This window comes from Borostomias antarcticus (assembly GCF_949987555.1).
Source record: "Borostomias antarcticus genome assembly, chromosome: 15".
Classification (NCBI taxonomy): Eukaryota; Metazoa; Chordata; class Actinopteri; order Stomiiformes; family Stomiidae; genus Borostomias; species Borostomias antarcticus.
Window position 1 is genome coordinate 10480948 of NC_140248.1, and position 16786 is coordinate 10497733.

General features: G+C 46.6%; 1 protein-coding gene across 2 annotated transcripts in view; it reads right to left on the reverse strand.

Annotated features, from left to right (window-relative positions):
• dscama (Down syndrome cell adhesion molecule a) overlaps positions 1-16540 on the reverse strand; it is a gene marked incomplete at both ends in the record, with an annotated part of 81809 nt that extends 65269 nt beyond the window's left edge. For both annotated transcript variants that reach the window (XM_084450462.1, XM_084450463.1), the window contains 3 exons: positions 2-151; positions 485-802; positions 16498-16540. In XM_084450462.1, coding sequence (XP_084306588.1) covers positions 2-151; positions 485-802; positions 16498-16540 — 511 coding nt within the window. The remainder of the gene's footprint in view (position 1; positions 152-484; positions 803-16497) is intronic.
• Positions 16541-16786: the final 246 nt, after the last annotated feature.

The window sequence follows — 16786 nt, forward strand, 5'->3', positions numbered from 1 at the left end:
CTCTCAGCGTTGATTGACATCGTGTCTTTCTCCCAGGACACAACGGTGATGTAGGCCTCCACGGAGGGGGTGATAATGCACTTGAAGACCGCCACATTGCCTCTCATGGCCTTCTGGTCCTCCACACGGACCGTGTAGGGCTCTCGAAGGACTGGAAGAAAGGAGGGATTGCAGAGGGAGGAAAAAGACACTGTAATGGAAGACTTGCTCGACTAATTCTGGTGTTCATTCCCTCGGTTGCTCATTCCCTTACATTAATCTTAGTGCTACTGTAGAAATAGTGTCAAGGTTGTTACTGTCCACACATCTATCAACTGCGATGCATCAGCATCACTCCATTCAGACTTTCTCGGCTTCTACTCTCAACCTCAGTCTTGACCACTATTGCGACCGTGACCGCAACCGGCGGTGGTGATGCGGTCGTGGCAGACTATTAACCAGCACTAATGAGGTAAGCGCTGTGAAGTCAAGCAGAGCAACTGACCGGCCTTAATGTGGACATCTTGGCTCCTGATTTTCCCTGAGGGGTTCTCGGCTGTGCAGTAGTAGGTGTTGTCGTGGATGAGGTTACTGAAGCTGGAGGGGGGGAAGTGGAAGATCTGGAGGGTGCCATTGGAGTGCACATGGCGGATCCCGGGCACGTCGTAGATCTCCTCGCCCGTGGCCAGGTACCAGTGCAGGGAGGCGGGGGGCGCGCCCGCGGCCGGACAGGGCACCGAGGTCCCTGTGGTGCTGGCGAACACTACCTCTTGCACAGATGCATTGACAAAATATAAGCTGGAACGTAGATCTTCACTGAACACTGCGAGAGAGGAGAAGAGGGGAGAAGAGGGGAGAGGAGAAGAGGAGAGAGGGAGAGCAGCGAGGTTCATTGAATGTCTCCCTCCAGAGAAAGAATGTCATTTTGTACCAATAAAAACAAGTTGCAATAGCGATAGGAATATACCTTTTATCTGTACACACAGTATCACACTCTCAATCAGTAAAGGCCACTATCGCCGTGTGTCAATACAGTGTTGTGCAAACTATAATGAGCAATGACTACAACATCTCTGAATGTAACAGAGGATAACACATAGCCAGTCTCCATCTTGACAGTGGAGGCCATTTTGTGACATTCCTTCACCAAAGCCTCTGTTAAGGCAGCCGGTTTAGATCAAGGTTTGTACTGGAATAGACAGCTCCACTGTGCATCCATCTCCAAGGTTGTCACCGCTGTTTTCAGATGTGAGTCTGTGCTGTTGTGGTTGTGTGTGTTTCTGTGCTGTTGTGGTTGTGTGTGTTTCTGTGCTGTTGTGGTTGTGTGTGTCTCTGTGCTGTTCTGTTGCTGTGAGGAGAGGAGGGAGCGGGGTGGAGGGGAGTGTGTGTGTTGCAGTGCGGTGGAGAGGGGAGTGTGTGTGTTGCGGTGCGGTGCAGAGGGGAGTGTGTGTGTTGCGGTGCGGTGGAGAGGGGAGTGTGTGTGTTGCGGTGCGGTGGAGGGAGGAGTGTGTGTGTTGCGGTGCGGTGGAGAGGGGAGTGTGTGTGTTGCGGTGCGGTGGAGAGGGGAGTGTGTGTGTTGCGGTGCGGTGGAGGGAGGAGTGTGTGTGTTGCGGTGCGGTGGAGAGGGGAGTGTGTGTGTTGTGGTGCGGTGGAGGGAGGAGTGTGTGTGTTGCGGTGCGGTGGAGGGAGGAGTGTGTGTGTTGCGGTGCGGTGGAGAGGGGAGTGTGTGTGTTGCGGTGCGGTGGAGAGGGGAGTGTGTGTGTTGCGGTGCGGTGGAGAGGGGAGTGTGTGTGTTGCGGTGCGGTGCGGTGGAGAGTGGAGTGTGTGTGTTGCGGTGCGGTGGAGGGAGGAGTGTGTGTGTTGCGGTGCGGTGGAGGGAGGAGTGTGTGTGTTGCGGTGCGGTGGAGAGGGGAGTGTGTGTGTTGCGGTGCGGTGGAGGGAGGAGTGTGTGTGTTGCGGTGCGGTGGAGAGGGGAGTGTGTGTGTTGCGGTGCGGTGGAGGGAGGAGTGTGTGTGTTGCGGTGCGGTGGAGAGGGGAGTGTGTGTGTTGCGGTGCAGTGGAGGGAGGAGTGTGTGTGTTGCGGTGCGGTGGAGGGAGGAGTGTGTGTGTTGCGGTGCAGAGCCCAGGGAAAGCAGCGGTGAAGATGAACTGGGAGGGCCAGCACAGCACCAGACCTGATTACAAACGCACGGCATGATGGGAAACTGCGGCTGGAGGGCTGCTCGCGCAGCGCTGAGTGACCCCCCTCAGAAACATGTGTGCACGCTGGTGGATGCTGCCCCCCCCCCGCTCACACACACACACACACACAACCCCGACCCAACACTGCACCAATCCTTTACGAGCGAGCTTGATGTGTGCTGCGTAGGCAGGCACAGGGGCTTCTGGGAAATTAAAGATACTAGTCAAGCACTCCATGTAGTGTGGCTGCTTTATTGTCAATGTGGGCTTTGTGGTGACTCCTCCACCATTGGTGTGTTTTATTTTGTGTGTAATTCACATCTAACTGAACTAAATGCTTGGAATGCAATCAAACATATAATGCCTTCCTAGCATAAGGTCCATGGATCTAGATTACTGTAGATTGTACAGTAGTAATAAGTACGCTTTGTAACAAGATGAAGGGATTGCAATTTGTGACAACTTCATTGGCTAGATTTACTCCCAACTCCCGAGTCCCATAGTTTCCCGGTGACTGGCGGCACAGAGAGTGGCCGGGCTGGCACGTGTCCCCACTCTCCCGCTGCCTGTCACCGCCCGGGCTGCTGGTGACAGCTGCCAATCCCCCCTCCCTGGGGACCAAACATTTTAGCGCTTCATAAATTCCTAACGAGGCCTCAAATCACAGCCTGCCTCCACCAACTGGTTGGTCAGTGGGTTATGACACACAAACACATGCGCGTATGCGTGTTTTCGTGTGCATGTCGCATTTCTCTGCTCTCACTTCAGACTTGTGAAGTGGCACAGGGGGTGCTGACGAGAGCATGGTTGTTGTTGTTGACAGCGGTGTGTTAGCTTGTAACACGCCTCGTAAATCGTGACGTGTGGTGTTAGCTGGGTGTGGGGAAGGCTCTGTGAGTGTCCAGCTCTTAAGGACATCCAGTGTTGCAGCCTATTGATTGCAGGACAGGAACTGTTGAAACCCCAACATTAACAGCTCAATAGATGGGCCATTTGAGAGTACAGTACCAACACACAACATCTGAGTATCGTATTGTTAATGTATGTGACCTGACCGACGCAGCTAACTATGTTTCTAGAAAAGGCCACTGACACGCCCAATTACTGCCTCCAAAAATGTGTGTGTGTGTGTGTGTGTGAGTGTGTGCATGTGTGTGTGTGCATGAACATGTGTGTGTGTGTGTGTATGCTGTAAGCGTTATCCTGCAGCTAGCTTAAAAGACCCAGACCTGCTCCGGCAGCCATTACAGAGAGCATGGGGCCGTGGACTCCTACAATACCTTCACGTAACGGCTGGGAGACACACCTCCGGGAAGAACACCGGTCCCGTAATGGCTTCGCAGTTCCGTTCGGGGAATTGGGCTGCAGCCGTTGTACTTTGTACGCTTTCTTAAGCCAGAACAAAGAGCCGTCAAGGCCGAGCTCTGAGCGCGTCTGAGAGGTGAAGGAGAGAGAGCGTCTGCCTCGCGACCGCTTTTGTCTCAATCCGCTTTCTGCCCCGCTCATGAAAAATTGAGTCTCCTTCTTTCTGGGCGGCTGACTCCTTAAGACAAGGGAGCCGTGATGGATGCCCGTTTGCCGGCGGAGCCCAATGGCGCAGATAGTTAGTGTAGAGAGGCATTTATTTTTCAGAGCATTGTCAGGGAAAACAGTGAGGGGGGTGAGAGTGGAGGAGAGGGAGAGCTCTGGAAAGCACTCAGACAACAACATGCAGGCAAGTTATTAGCAGAGGGAGGGAGGGGGCAGAGGGAGGGAGGGGGGAGGGGGGAGGGTAGGGGGGCCACAAGGGAGGTCAGAGGCGTTCTCTTGCCCTCTTGTTTGTCTCTCTGGCAAATTTGCACTCTTCCCTTTTAAGTCTCTCTCCCTCTCTCTCTCTCTCTCTCTCTCTCTCTCTCATCTCCCCTTCTGTTGCTCTGTAACCTCCATCTCTCCTTCATGGTCATCTGACCCTGTCTCGCATGCCGTGGCCTGCTCGACCTCCACAGGCGGACGCAGGTGCAGGGAAAACAAACAAGTCGATAAGAAGTGTGTGTCTCTCTCGCACACACATGCTCCCCTGGACCGCCGTGGACACCAACCGTGTGCACCCTGGAGCGAACAGAGCACCGGAGTGGATAAGGGAACCATGGAGCCACCAGACACACAGAGAACACACAGCTGTTCGTTACTACACAGCTACGGTCTGTTTAGCACCAATAACCTGATCGAAATGTGCCGTGTTGAAATTCGTCAGGTTGTTGCATAGAGAATAGAAGACTATTGTACCACCACATAATAGATAGATAGATAGATAGATAGATAGATAGATAGATAGATAGATAGATAGATAGATAGATAGATAGATAGATAGATAGATAGATAGATAGATAGATAGATAGATAGATAGATAGATAGATAGACAGATAGACAGACAGACAGACAGACAGACACAGACAGATAGATATAAAGTACAGGTACATCAGACTGTAAAAAATTCAACGCTTTATTCAGCTAGTGAGTGAGAGTCTGAGCCAAACGGAGCAGAATCCTCCGAGTGTTTGCGTGCGAGCAAAGGAGACTGTGTGTGGGTGGGAACTGGCGGTCGCAGAGCGTGTTTGTGTAACAACACCTCTAAGCAATAATCACATTAACAGATGCCATAAAATGAGGAGAGCACATGACATTTTGCTGGGATCACAAACACACACACTAAAATTAACATACACACTAAACAGTAATTGTTTTGGATAAAGACATCGGCTATGTAGAGTATTATATGGTATAATATCAAAGCCTAAGCTTGTTTCAGAGAGAAATATTCCCCTTCAGAGAATTTATTGATAATACGGAGGAGACCAAAGAGAAGAAGATCAAAACAAAGCTGAAGAATCTTAAAACGTGAGATGAACGATTGATGTGGTTCCTATCAATAAACAGCCATCCGCTTTCTCAAGAGACTACGTACACTTTGGTTCACATCACAAAGGTTTAATCCTAGCTCTATCTCCATATTTGTTAGTGACCGGCATTTTCACAACCCTTCATCCAAAATAATGAATACATTTTCTGATTCTGAAATAATAAAATGCTGGGAATGATGATGTGGATCTTTGTATTGTGTTATAGTCCATAATGGATTTATGTCTTTTGTGTATTCAAAATTGGGCTTTTCATAACATAACATTCAATATGAGTATCAGAATACCACAAGAAGGATGTTTGATAGTCTTAAATCCTGGAACTGAATAGCACAACATTAGAAATAGTCAGTGAAGGCATTGTTAATCCTGCACCAACATAGCCACACATACACAAACACTGGATCCACCCTGACCCAGCTTAACAGTGTCTAGGACAGGTCACCTGGGGATACACACGGCCATCAGTTGGATAATGTACAGTACATCACATACACACACACATCCAGATGCAAGTACACACACACACACACACACACACAACTCCCTGCCTGTCATGCCCACACAAACTCTCTAAATGCCACTATGTACCAAACGGCCTGCACCCAAAATCCTTCTAATCGACATCATTATTCCATGAGCCAAACCACAAAGTAGATAAAAGTGATACTGTTGAATTATGAATCAAACACATCCATAATAAAGGGGCCTATTCTTCTGTCTATCAGCAAAGCTATAGAGGGCGTTTGGGCTGACAGTAGGCCTGTTTGGTGAGGAAGCAGGCCTACAGTTGGTGTTAAATAATGGCTGTCCTGGTCCTAGTGTCACTCCTGGTTGGTGGTGGCGGTGGTGAAGGTTCTAGTTGTGGATCGCTGGTGACTCTTAATGCACTCCCCCTGTCCTCTCTGCTATGGGTCTCCCCGTTTCCCTGTCTGCAACACTGGGGCCTGACAGCTCAAGGGCACCACACACACCATGGTCAAGGTGAGTGTGTGTGCGTGCGTGTGTGCGTGTGTGTGTGTGTGTGTGAGAGAGAGCGAGAGAGAGAGATGGGTGGTAAGACTACTCCTGTGGCTGACCATTGATTATTGTGGCATGGGGAGTCAATCGGCCGAAAAAGAACATTAGTAACATCTAAAACCCTTTCCGCACATCCCCTCTCCATCCCTCTGGTGTGCGGCGTCGGCCCCTGTCAAACCCTCCGAGATGTGTCCATTGACAGTGTCTAACTGCCCATCGCCGGCTGCTTTCAAAACCACCCAGGCGATTCATCTAAGTAAATGTGTGATCAATACCGCCTGAGCTAACGGCAACATAAATAGCACCATGCATTAGCTGAAGCCCCGGCCCATCCACGCCTCAGTGGCTCTGCACCGTTCACATGTGTTCGTCCAAACGTCTTCCCCGAGCAGCGGACCTCCACGCGCTCAGAGACGGTCTCCCCGGCTTCGCAACTCGCGCCTCGTCTCAGCCGCGCGCCGATGTGTTTCTGGAGACTTTTCTCCCCCATTCAAATTGTCCTCCATGTCTGCACAGTTTTGTGCCAGAGTGATACATTGTTTTGATGGATCATTTCCCCGTCCCTCAACCTCCTCCACTGATTCAACAACGCGGCGGGCTATTATCCAAAACGGGTCCACGCCGAGCCTGAGGTTGAGCTGCCTGATTGATGTGGGGGGGGCTGCTGTCGGCTTGGCGGCCAGCCACGGCATGGCCCCTCGGCAGGGCGTTGGTCCGGTGCAGACGCGGCCAGGGTGGGCGCCCCCCGCCCCCCCCCCAGTGGGGGTACGCAGAGGCGGTGCCACAGTGACAGCTCATGGCACGAGCTGCAGGTAATTAAGGCTGGCGCGCGGCACCGGACCGCCCGAGGTGAGGGAGGGGAGGTGAGGGAGGGGAGGGGAGGGGAGGGGAGGGAGGGAGAGGGGGGAGGTTTGTAGGACAGGACGGGCCGGTGACTGTGAGTAAGCCCCCCCCTCTCCTCCTCCTCCTGCCCCGGGGCTTACATGCCACTGCGAGGAGAGGAGAGAAAAGAGAGGGGAGAGGAGAGGAGAGGAGAGGAGAGGAGAGGAGAGGAGAGGAGAGGAGAGGAGAGGAGAGGAGAGGAGAGGAGAGGAGAGGAGAGGAGAGGAGAGGAGAGGAGAGGAGAGGAGAGGAGAGGAGAGGAGAGGAGAGGAGAGGAGAGGAGAAGGCTCCTCTCTCTATGAATCACCGCCTCCCAATTTGCTCTCATGAATAATACTGAGCGGTGTCAGTGCCACCCGGCTGCATGTATAACCAACGACACCCTCCTCTGGTGTGTGTACTCTCAGGAGGAGGAGATGAGGGGTTACTTCTGAGCGTGTGTGCATGTTGCACGTGTGTGTGTGTGTGTGTGTGTGTGTGTGTTTCGACTGGGTTAGTTGATGCGTCTGAATGTTCATTTGCATGTGCACTAACAGGGGTGAGGAGATCCTGAGGGAAGATCTTAATCAGCTCCAGCAGCACAGAGACACTGATGTCTGAATCGGAGAGAGATGGAGGGAGGGAGAGAAAGAGAGAGAGAGAGAGAGAGAGACTGACAAAAAGCTGGCTTGATGAGGAAACAGAAGCCTGACTTCTAATGACTAAACGAGCTCCCTCTACCGCTGCTACTGCAAACACACACACACACACAGAAAAACACACACATAAACACACCCAAGCACATGCACACACACATGCACACACACATGCACGCACGCACACACATACACACACAAACACACACACGCTGACCTGGAGAAACACATCATACTGTCCCTACCTCATATGAGCTTTGTAACACTCCATTAGCCTTACATGACACAACGTTGGCAGTTTGGCACTCAAAGACATTTGGGCTACACCGAGACCGCCACCATTATTCTGCATCTAGATCAAAGTATGAATCAGAGCTTGCTCTGTTGACAGGAGTCTCACCCAGGGTAAAACTGCGGAGAAACAAGACAAACCTAAAACAAATACAAGATGTGTATTTTCTATATATGGTTCAGACTGTGCTCTAAAATCTTGATGTCTTGATATCTTGAAAATCTTGAAAATCTTGAAACCTATCATGATACAACATGAGGCTCGCTGGCATTCAGGCACGGCGCTCCCCCTTAGTGTGTGTGTGTGTGTGTGTGTGTGTGTGTGTGTGACGGGAGTGTGTGTGTGGTGGTCGGGCGGGTTTCAGAGAGATCAGGTGAGCTGAGAGCTGAGACGTTAAGCCCAGCAGGTAAGGGATGAGCAGGGAGATTAGATGGAGGAGGGTGGATGACGACGCCAGGAACGCCCACATCCTGCACTGTACGGCACAGAAGCCCGCCAGGCGCTGTCACTGCTGGCCAAGGGAGCAAGTCGAGAGATTCGCCTTGAAATGAAATAACTTGAACTGCGTTACGTCAGCGGCGGACGTGGCCTCAGAGCACCTCTTCTCGAAAACCTCCGCCCCTCTTCCCTGCGACAGCACTCGTCCATGTTTCTGGACTCCTCTGATTGGTTAATTTTTTGGGCCTCTGGCGATCTTGTCATTTCTGCGTTGTCCTTGTCCGCTCATGACCATCTGGAACTGGTGTTTCTTGTCAGTTTGTCATTTCTGGTCCTTGTGGCCAAAACGTCGCTATGTTTTTATGCTAAATTGCAAGATTTTGGGGGAGCATTGCGCGCGGTCTTCACACTTCACACTTTACACAGTAACGGGGTGTAGCGTCAGTGAGATGGACTTGGCAAAGCACCCTCCTGGGCTTAAATGGGATTGTGGGTCAGAGGACTAGACATCACTGGCTTTCTGCTCACAGCCATGCTCTAGCGCCTCAGAAAACATGCCCTTCTCTCCCTCCCTCCCTCCCTCCCTCTCTGTCCCCCATCCCCCTCCTCCACCATCCTCCACTTGCCTCAGAGGCAGGGCTACTCCATCTTGTGTAAGCCTACTGCAGCAGAATCCTCTCTAATACTACAGTGAAAGACAGAGCCAGTACCCCTGCTTAGTGTGTGCGTGCGCGCGCGTTTGTGTGTGTGTGCATTTGTGCGTGCATGCATGAGTGTGTGTGCGTGTGTGTGCGCACGCATGTACATGCCCGTGTGTGTGTGAGCGTTTATCCAACAGTGGCACTAAGACAGGATGGGACACCCTTCAAAATATCCATGTGTATCCCACAATATACAGAGCACCACGAAATGTACCCTTGGAGATGTGGTGAACTTTAGGGGACACTAGAGCACTGTTCTCCTCATCAGTCAGTTAGCCTGCTCAGGGGACAGTCCATACAACACTATACAGTACAAGGACATCACTATAAATCACGCTGATGGACACATGTTCAAATGAAGGTACAGTATGTGAGATTAGCAGAAAAATCACAAAATGATGAGAGCAACCCACATTAAGGCTGTGCTCACACACTGGTGCTGCAACCATACAAACCATACCATCCTTGCGTGTCATGGGCACACAATTATTTTTAAGAGTTTTTTTTCCCTCCAAAAAAAGAATGTCAGTGTAGTCTCTGTCTCAGGCAGTCTCTGGTCGTCTGTCTGTCATGGCTGCCCGCCTGGTGACAGGGACAGCGCCAGGCAGCCAAGCGCACGTAAACGTATTCAGAGCATTTAGTGCTCAGGATTAATCGAATTATAATTTAATCATCTGATCAAACAGCAATTAGCATAATCACTGCTGGGGAAGGCCTGATAGAGTGGAGACTGAGAGAGAACAGACCTGGGGCTAGCAACACTTTAATGAGACATTTGCCAGAATCTTTGAAAATTTTACACACTCTGGGTTGTGCTGATTTTCGAATACTAATCACGGCTTGTCGGTTATGCCTTATGAACGCATCCAGTAGTCAGCCAAGTTTACAATCCCACACACAATTACAAAAATGAGCATAGAATTATACGTACAGTACACACTCACACAAACACACTGACTTTATATGGTGATGTGTTTTAGAAGGGAAAATAACAAAAGGAAAATACATAATATTTCCTCTCTAATAAACCTTTTCAGAGAGTTTATCTGTGATAAATTAAAATAAATTTTAATATAGGGCATTGTAATCTCATCTTATCTACTGTATAGTTGACATGTAAAGTATCATAGTATCTACTGTAATTTCACCAATATAAAAGACAGAATTGATGTTCTAGCCACTTCACCTGACTCCCATGTCAACTCAGGAGATCAATCTACTTAGTAATTTTTTTCCAAGGGGGGAGTACCTTTCCCTTGTGTTATAAATGAGCCTGACCTGGTGTGTGTCTGTGTGTGTGTGTGTGTGTGTGTGTGTGCGTGTGTGCGTGCGTGTGCGTGTGAGTGCGTGCGTGTGTGCGTGCGTGCGTGTGTGTGTGTGCGTGTAACCCCCTGAGTCTGTGTCTCTCTGTAGAGGTCATTTGGCACTACTTCCATTACCCCAGTGACAGCCTTTAAAAATTGCCCCCCAAAAATAGCTCCACAGTGTGCGTGTGCACACCACATTACATACATAAAAACACCAGGAGTCTGTGGCAATTGGCATTGAAAGCCGTGGTATCTGCCAACCTAGACACCGTTGTCTCAGACTGCGTCACAATCAGAAGGCCTGCTTGTATTCTGAATTGCAAAGCTTCCTCATGTAGCCTCCGTGTGTACAGTGTACAGTAGTAGCATGCCTATTGCCGAGGGAGAGGGAGCAGGAACTACTTCTGCACACAAAGCTGTGTTTCAACTGAACCCCAGGCTGCTAAGGATGAACGAATAAATGTGAATTTCCAGGTTTACCACTCTGTGTGTTACTACCTACAGTACTAGTGTATGGCCCACCAACAGGAGGACGTTGTGTAGGGGTCAGCATTAGTGCCTGTTCCACAGCTACATCCCTACTCTTCACATCCTCTGAATTCATCCAAAATACTATACCAACCACACTCTTCCCCAATACTATGACTGAGGGGTTTTTCCGTTGATATGAATGGACTAGGTTTCCTTTCACCATCACTCATCAATCAAGGGTAGAAAAAGCCAGAAGAGAACAGTTGTAGAGGACTATATCCCAACTTGAAGGGCCTTTAGAGCCAATCCAACAGTTGGGGGGCATTAGTCTACTGCCCCACTTTACCATGGAAACATTTGCAAGCAGGCTAAGTGGAAAACAAATGACGCAACCACTAACTGTTGTTGTTGCACTTATGCACTGAGACAAGCAGTACCTACCTATCTGCTAGCCACCTGTCTAGAACCTGTCTAGGGTTTTCAACCGGTGGTCCCCCTGGTGGTCCGCAAGGGCATTGCATGTGGTCCGTGACAATTTTTTATTTTCTTATTATTATTTAATTGTTTTATTCATTTATTAATTCATTTTCATTTCCATTTACGAATTCTTGTTTTCTGACATTATGTCAAATTTAGTGCAGTTGACTCTAACTCCCTGGGACAAAAACAGTTGAAAACCCCTGGTCTAGAACATAAAAGCAGTGCCTACCTATCTGCTAGACAGCTATCTGTCTACAGGTAGAACATACAAGCAGAACCTGCTGGCAAGCGACTTGTCAACAGGTACAATATACTCTTCTGCAATGTTTTAGTGTTTTGCTAATGCCCCCCCCTCCCCAACTGAGTTAGTGGGGAATTCCTTGAGTAACACTGAAGCTGAGAAGGTGGAGTAACTAAGAGGAGGGAAGCTCAAATGATTTCAAACAAGCTCCAACAGTATGGGTACCGTACCAATGACTAAAACCTACATCTCTACCAGCTAGTCACTGAGAAATGGCATTTTTCTGGTCTATGGTCTTATCTGTCATGTTGCCAGTCACCAGCCCTTCAGTCATTATAGGACAGGACAGATGGAATGTAATACAAATAATAGACTAATTCAAGATAAACAAAATCCTGTCTGTATCAATATACCAAAATAGCCCTACTTTGTCATCTCAAAATAAACGATTGAAAGCCTATCAATAAAAGTACAGTAGCTCATAGATACTAGTATAACGTGCGCTCTCTCTCTCTCTCTCTCTCTCTCTCTCGCTCTCTCTCCCCCTCTGCGTTTCTCTCTGCTTTGCTGCACACCATCATCTCCTCAAGCATGCTAGTCCGGGTTAAATGAAACAGTTAACATTTCAATGTGCATCCATTAACATATGGTTGAGTCTGCTCTCCCTTTACCAGCCAAGTCTGAGCCGGAGCACACACTGGGGAGAGGTGTTTCTAGTTCAGCGTTAATGTGAGAGCCAAGGGAACCTTTCCATCGTTGGAAGATGGTTCTGGAGCTCATCTTACAGCATACGAACAGTGTGAGATTTTCTTCATGAATGGATCTACCAGTGTTAGCTAGTATTAATATAATTAAAATGTCACTGGTGAAATAATGTCAGTGATAACAATAATACAGTAAGTAATGGATGTCTATAATTTTCATTACCCCTCCAATTATCAGTAAATGCATTCTTGTTTTTGTTTATCTCTATCATATACTGTACAGCCACTTTTGATAATGTATGTTGATATCAATGTGACTAACTGGTATTTTAGTCTTACTGTGTGTGTGTGTGTGTGTGTGTGTGTGTGTGTGTGAGTGTGTGTGTGTGTGTGTGTTTGTGTGTGTGTGTGTGTGTGTTTCTGTGGTTTCCCACTGGCCTAAGCATGAACTCCAAACAAAAACAACTTGTTTTCTTTTTCAATTGACTACTGATAACATGTGGAAATAATAATAATAGTAATAATAATAATAATAATAGATTTAGACTAAAACTAGATTCACCATATAGGTTATGATGCTTTACCAAAAAAGCAGTATAAAAAGACCCCAAAGGTACCCCACTGCATATAGTTGCTGCACTATATGTGTTGCTGCACTATATTGCTGCACTATATTTGAGGGAATCTACTGTAGATGTATACCTGTGATGTCATAAATGACTGGCATAGCCGCTTATGATTTTCATAAAGAAGAAAGCAGGGCTGAGAAACAAAATCAAAATCAACCATTTCCTGACACTTCCTGTACAGTAGATCCCAGGAAAATATATATTTTGCCTTAACAATTGCAACAGATATCAAAGATTGCCTCCATTACGTTGCCAAGACATCCATCATTGGTGTGTACATTTGCGCTCAAATTTTTGCTCACTTAATTGGAATGACAAAAACACAGCACCCAGTTAAGTCCAAATGTCTGGTATCATTATCCCAGACCTTGGTCTGATCTCCCAGATAGGGTGATTAAAATCTCTCTCCTCATGACAGCTTTATCAAGGTTAATCTCATACCCTGGTTCCCTGGACTCCTCCCGCTCTGAACGAGAAGACTAAGCAGTGCAGACAGGTATTCAGGTGCTATGCCTTGGATATCTTTCATCTTCTAAACACTCTGGCTGAAGGAGACACAGTTTGAAATTCTATTTGTCAAAAACAGAGAGGTTGTTTTGCGCTGTCTAACTGAAGGTAGGATTAATGCATATGTTCATGTGACTTTAAATTAGCTGGGGTACACTCTCTCTCTCTCTCTCTCTCTCTCTCTAACACACACACACACACACACACGCACACAAACAAACAGACACACACAGTCATGCACCCACACACACAGTGATATTGCCAATCGAGCAGCATCGCTGTACATTTGCACTGCTTATTAGTGTCCAATTGAGCGTATGTCAGATTTGCCCTCAGGTATTGCAGAGTAAAAACAACATGATGCCATCTCCCCAGTTTGTCTCACTATGGACACGTGCTGCTTCCATCACATTTTGGTTTTATTAGAGATACTGTTGCAAGTGCTCTCTAAAACCACAAGTGTCATTGAGATCAACTCCATTATAGTGAATTGTTTATGAGTGCAAATTGTATTCATAGACAGAGGAGTTTGCACCTCAAAAATAGAAAGCTAATAATAGATGCAACTGAATTGCAATGACAACATATGCAAATTATAATTTAAAACAGATCAATTTGGCTACAAAATACAATGTAAACCATGTAGCAGCAAGCCTGACCGGATATCAGCTATACAGTAGCCCTTTAAAAAACTGGAGTAATTTATCACTACCTAATGAATGAAATCTGCTGCTAATAACATCATCATCATAACGGTGAGTGACAGGCTGGAATCTCTGGAGAAGCACTTCCGGGGTCACTTGAACAGAATGCGGCCTTAACCCAGCCCACACTGCACCAACACTCATTATCCAGGTTTCCATAGAGACCACCTCAGGAACATGTGCTAGACCAGAACCCTAAAAGGCTTTATTTCTGGAAACCAGTCTCTCTGGCCAGAAGAGGTACACACTGTACTGTTCTAATGGAGGAAAGTGCTTATGCTATTGACACAAGGATTTTTTCTATTCAACAAATACAAATCAGGAACTAAACAGGCTGAGATCATTATGCAAAGAGGATTACTGGTATCACACACAAAGCTACATAAGAGGACATTTTTATATCTGTTTTATCTTTTTATATAAAATCATAGAAATCGTGCAGCAGATAAATTGCAATTATTATGGTATCTTCTGAATCATTACGGTATCTTCTGTACCAAAAAACATTTTAAAACAGAGATAGAGAAAAGTAATATAGATCTATTACCTGCTAATAAAGCAATGCCTCAAATAAAGAAAGGGGGGATACATAATGTGTCATTAAACTATGAATCAGAATCAATGAGTTCAATGTTCATCAAAATCCTATTGGATGCTGTTTCCATTCAAAGTTTCCATGCTAAAGCCCTTCAGGAGCAGCCATTTTACAACACCCTGTCTGTATTGTAGCAAACCTACAGTGTGTGGAACCATTCAAAAGTAAAGCAATGGATTAAGCTCACACAAGTGATTGACATTTGAAATGGACATCGGTTATGGAACAGGTCCTTCTCTGTTTTTACAGACTGTCACGCCTCAGCGCTGGGAAAAAGTGTTGGTACGAGTCCCTCGCTGCCTCACTGCATTCTCTCTGGCAAACAACCCCTGCCTTCCCATTCAGCCTTCAGCTTTGCCACAAAATGGTTTTCCTGTCATCTCTACGCATCGCCCTCTCCTCTCAGTTTGCTTGTATGTGTTCACTTTTCATTTACCCCCCCCCCCCCTCCCCACGCCCATTCTATCTTTCATAAAGATCCTCTAAATGCCCCAATTTTCTCTCTAGCTTATATCTGCCCCCCCCACCCTCTCCACCCCACACACACACCCCTTGTCCTCCTCCATTCCACCCCCCCACCACCCGCCTCTCTCATTCACTTGTACCCTTGTATTCACTAAGCGTTCAGGCACCCCATATCCAAAGCACGTTTGAGTCTTATCAAATCCATCTTTGTAGGAATCACAGGCCTATCACCTTTGCACCTTGTAAAACAATAAGATGTGGACATGTTGTCTGAGATCAACACTAAGGGCAATAAGGGCTTGCCTCTGCTCTTTCTTTTTTTCCAATCTAAATGCCTCCATGTTTGTACTTCTAATATGGCGGGTGTAAAGGCAGTACCAGCCTCTGTCTCTCCTTTCCCAGCGTCTCCTTACATACCTGACTGATCTGATAGATATGTGCAGATGATCTTATAGTTAAAACAGACTATTTCATTTGATCCTTGCAATGATTTAGGAAATACCTTTCTAAAACACACCATGCACTATCATACCACTAAATGTATTTTTTCTGGTCATGGAAAACCGTTTTTAAAATCTATATACAGTATATGCCTAGGGGAAATCATTGTATTTTATTGTTGCTAATAAATGTCACACATTTGAAATGTAATGCACGTCATTCTGAGATTGCTAGAAAACATGTACTTGCTAATTGTATTGCACATATGCAAATAGGCCACAATAATCAATATATGGTTAATTACAAAAATATACAATTTAGAGAGATATTTTACACAAATAATGATGGTTATAATCTTTTTTTTTGTTTCATATGAATAATAATCTGATTAAATTTAATAAAATACACAGAAATTAACAGATTAACATATTGAATTAAATACATGTTTATGACGTGCAGTCTAAAATGAAATTAAAACGTAAGTCTATATAGTCGGTCTCTTTAAGTGAGAGTTTAATAAATGAATCGAAAAAAGGATATATAGGCTATATATAAATAACCATCCCCTTATATACTGCAACTCACATTAATCCATAAATTCTTAGAACAAACAGGCCTAAAATAAATTAATCTCCCTATAATGAAAAGGGTATACGGAAGACTATTCTAGAATCTGCGTTGTTAGATAGGTGTTTTCACATAGTTGAGGGCAATTAACCTGGATGTAGCCAAGCCGGTGCAGCCCAGTCCAGCTACATCGCTCTCTGCCCATCGCTTGGGTGTCAGGACATGGCAACAGCCTGTTAGGCATTTCTACATAACAAATAAATCATGTTTTTAGACAAATAACCAAGTGTATGCACTTGGCCAGCTTTGTTTAAACTGTAAGTTGTGATTTAATGAAGTTAATTGTAGATGCACAACTCACCATTCAAGATGCACTGGAAAAAGATAACAGCCAATATCCACATGCCCCGCTCCTTTCAATATCCAAGCTATGCTTTTTCTTCTTCTCACTCCACACTCGGTCTTCCTTTTTTCCTTAATATTTCTTCAAAATGTCAACTGCAATGGATGCTGGCTTGTGCAAATCAGTCTCTCTCTCTCTCTCTCTCTCTCTCTCTCTCTCTCTCTCTCTCTCTCTCTCTCTCTCTCTCTCTCTCGCTGTGTCCCTCTCTCTCTCCTTCACGTTGGGAAGAGGATGTATGGGCTTCTGA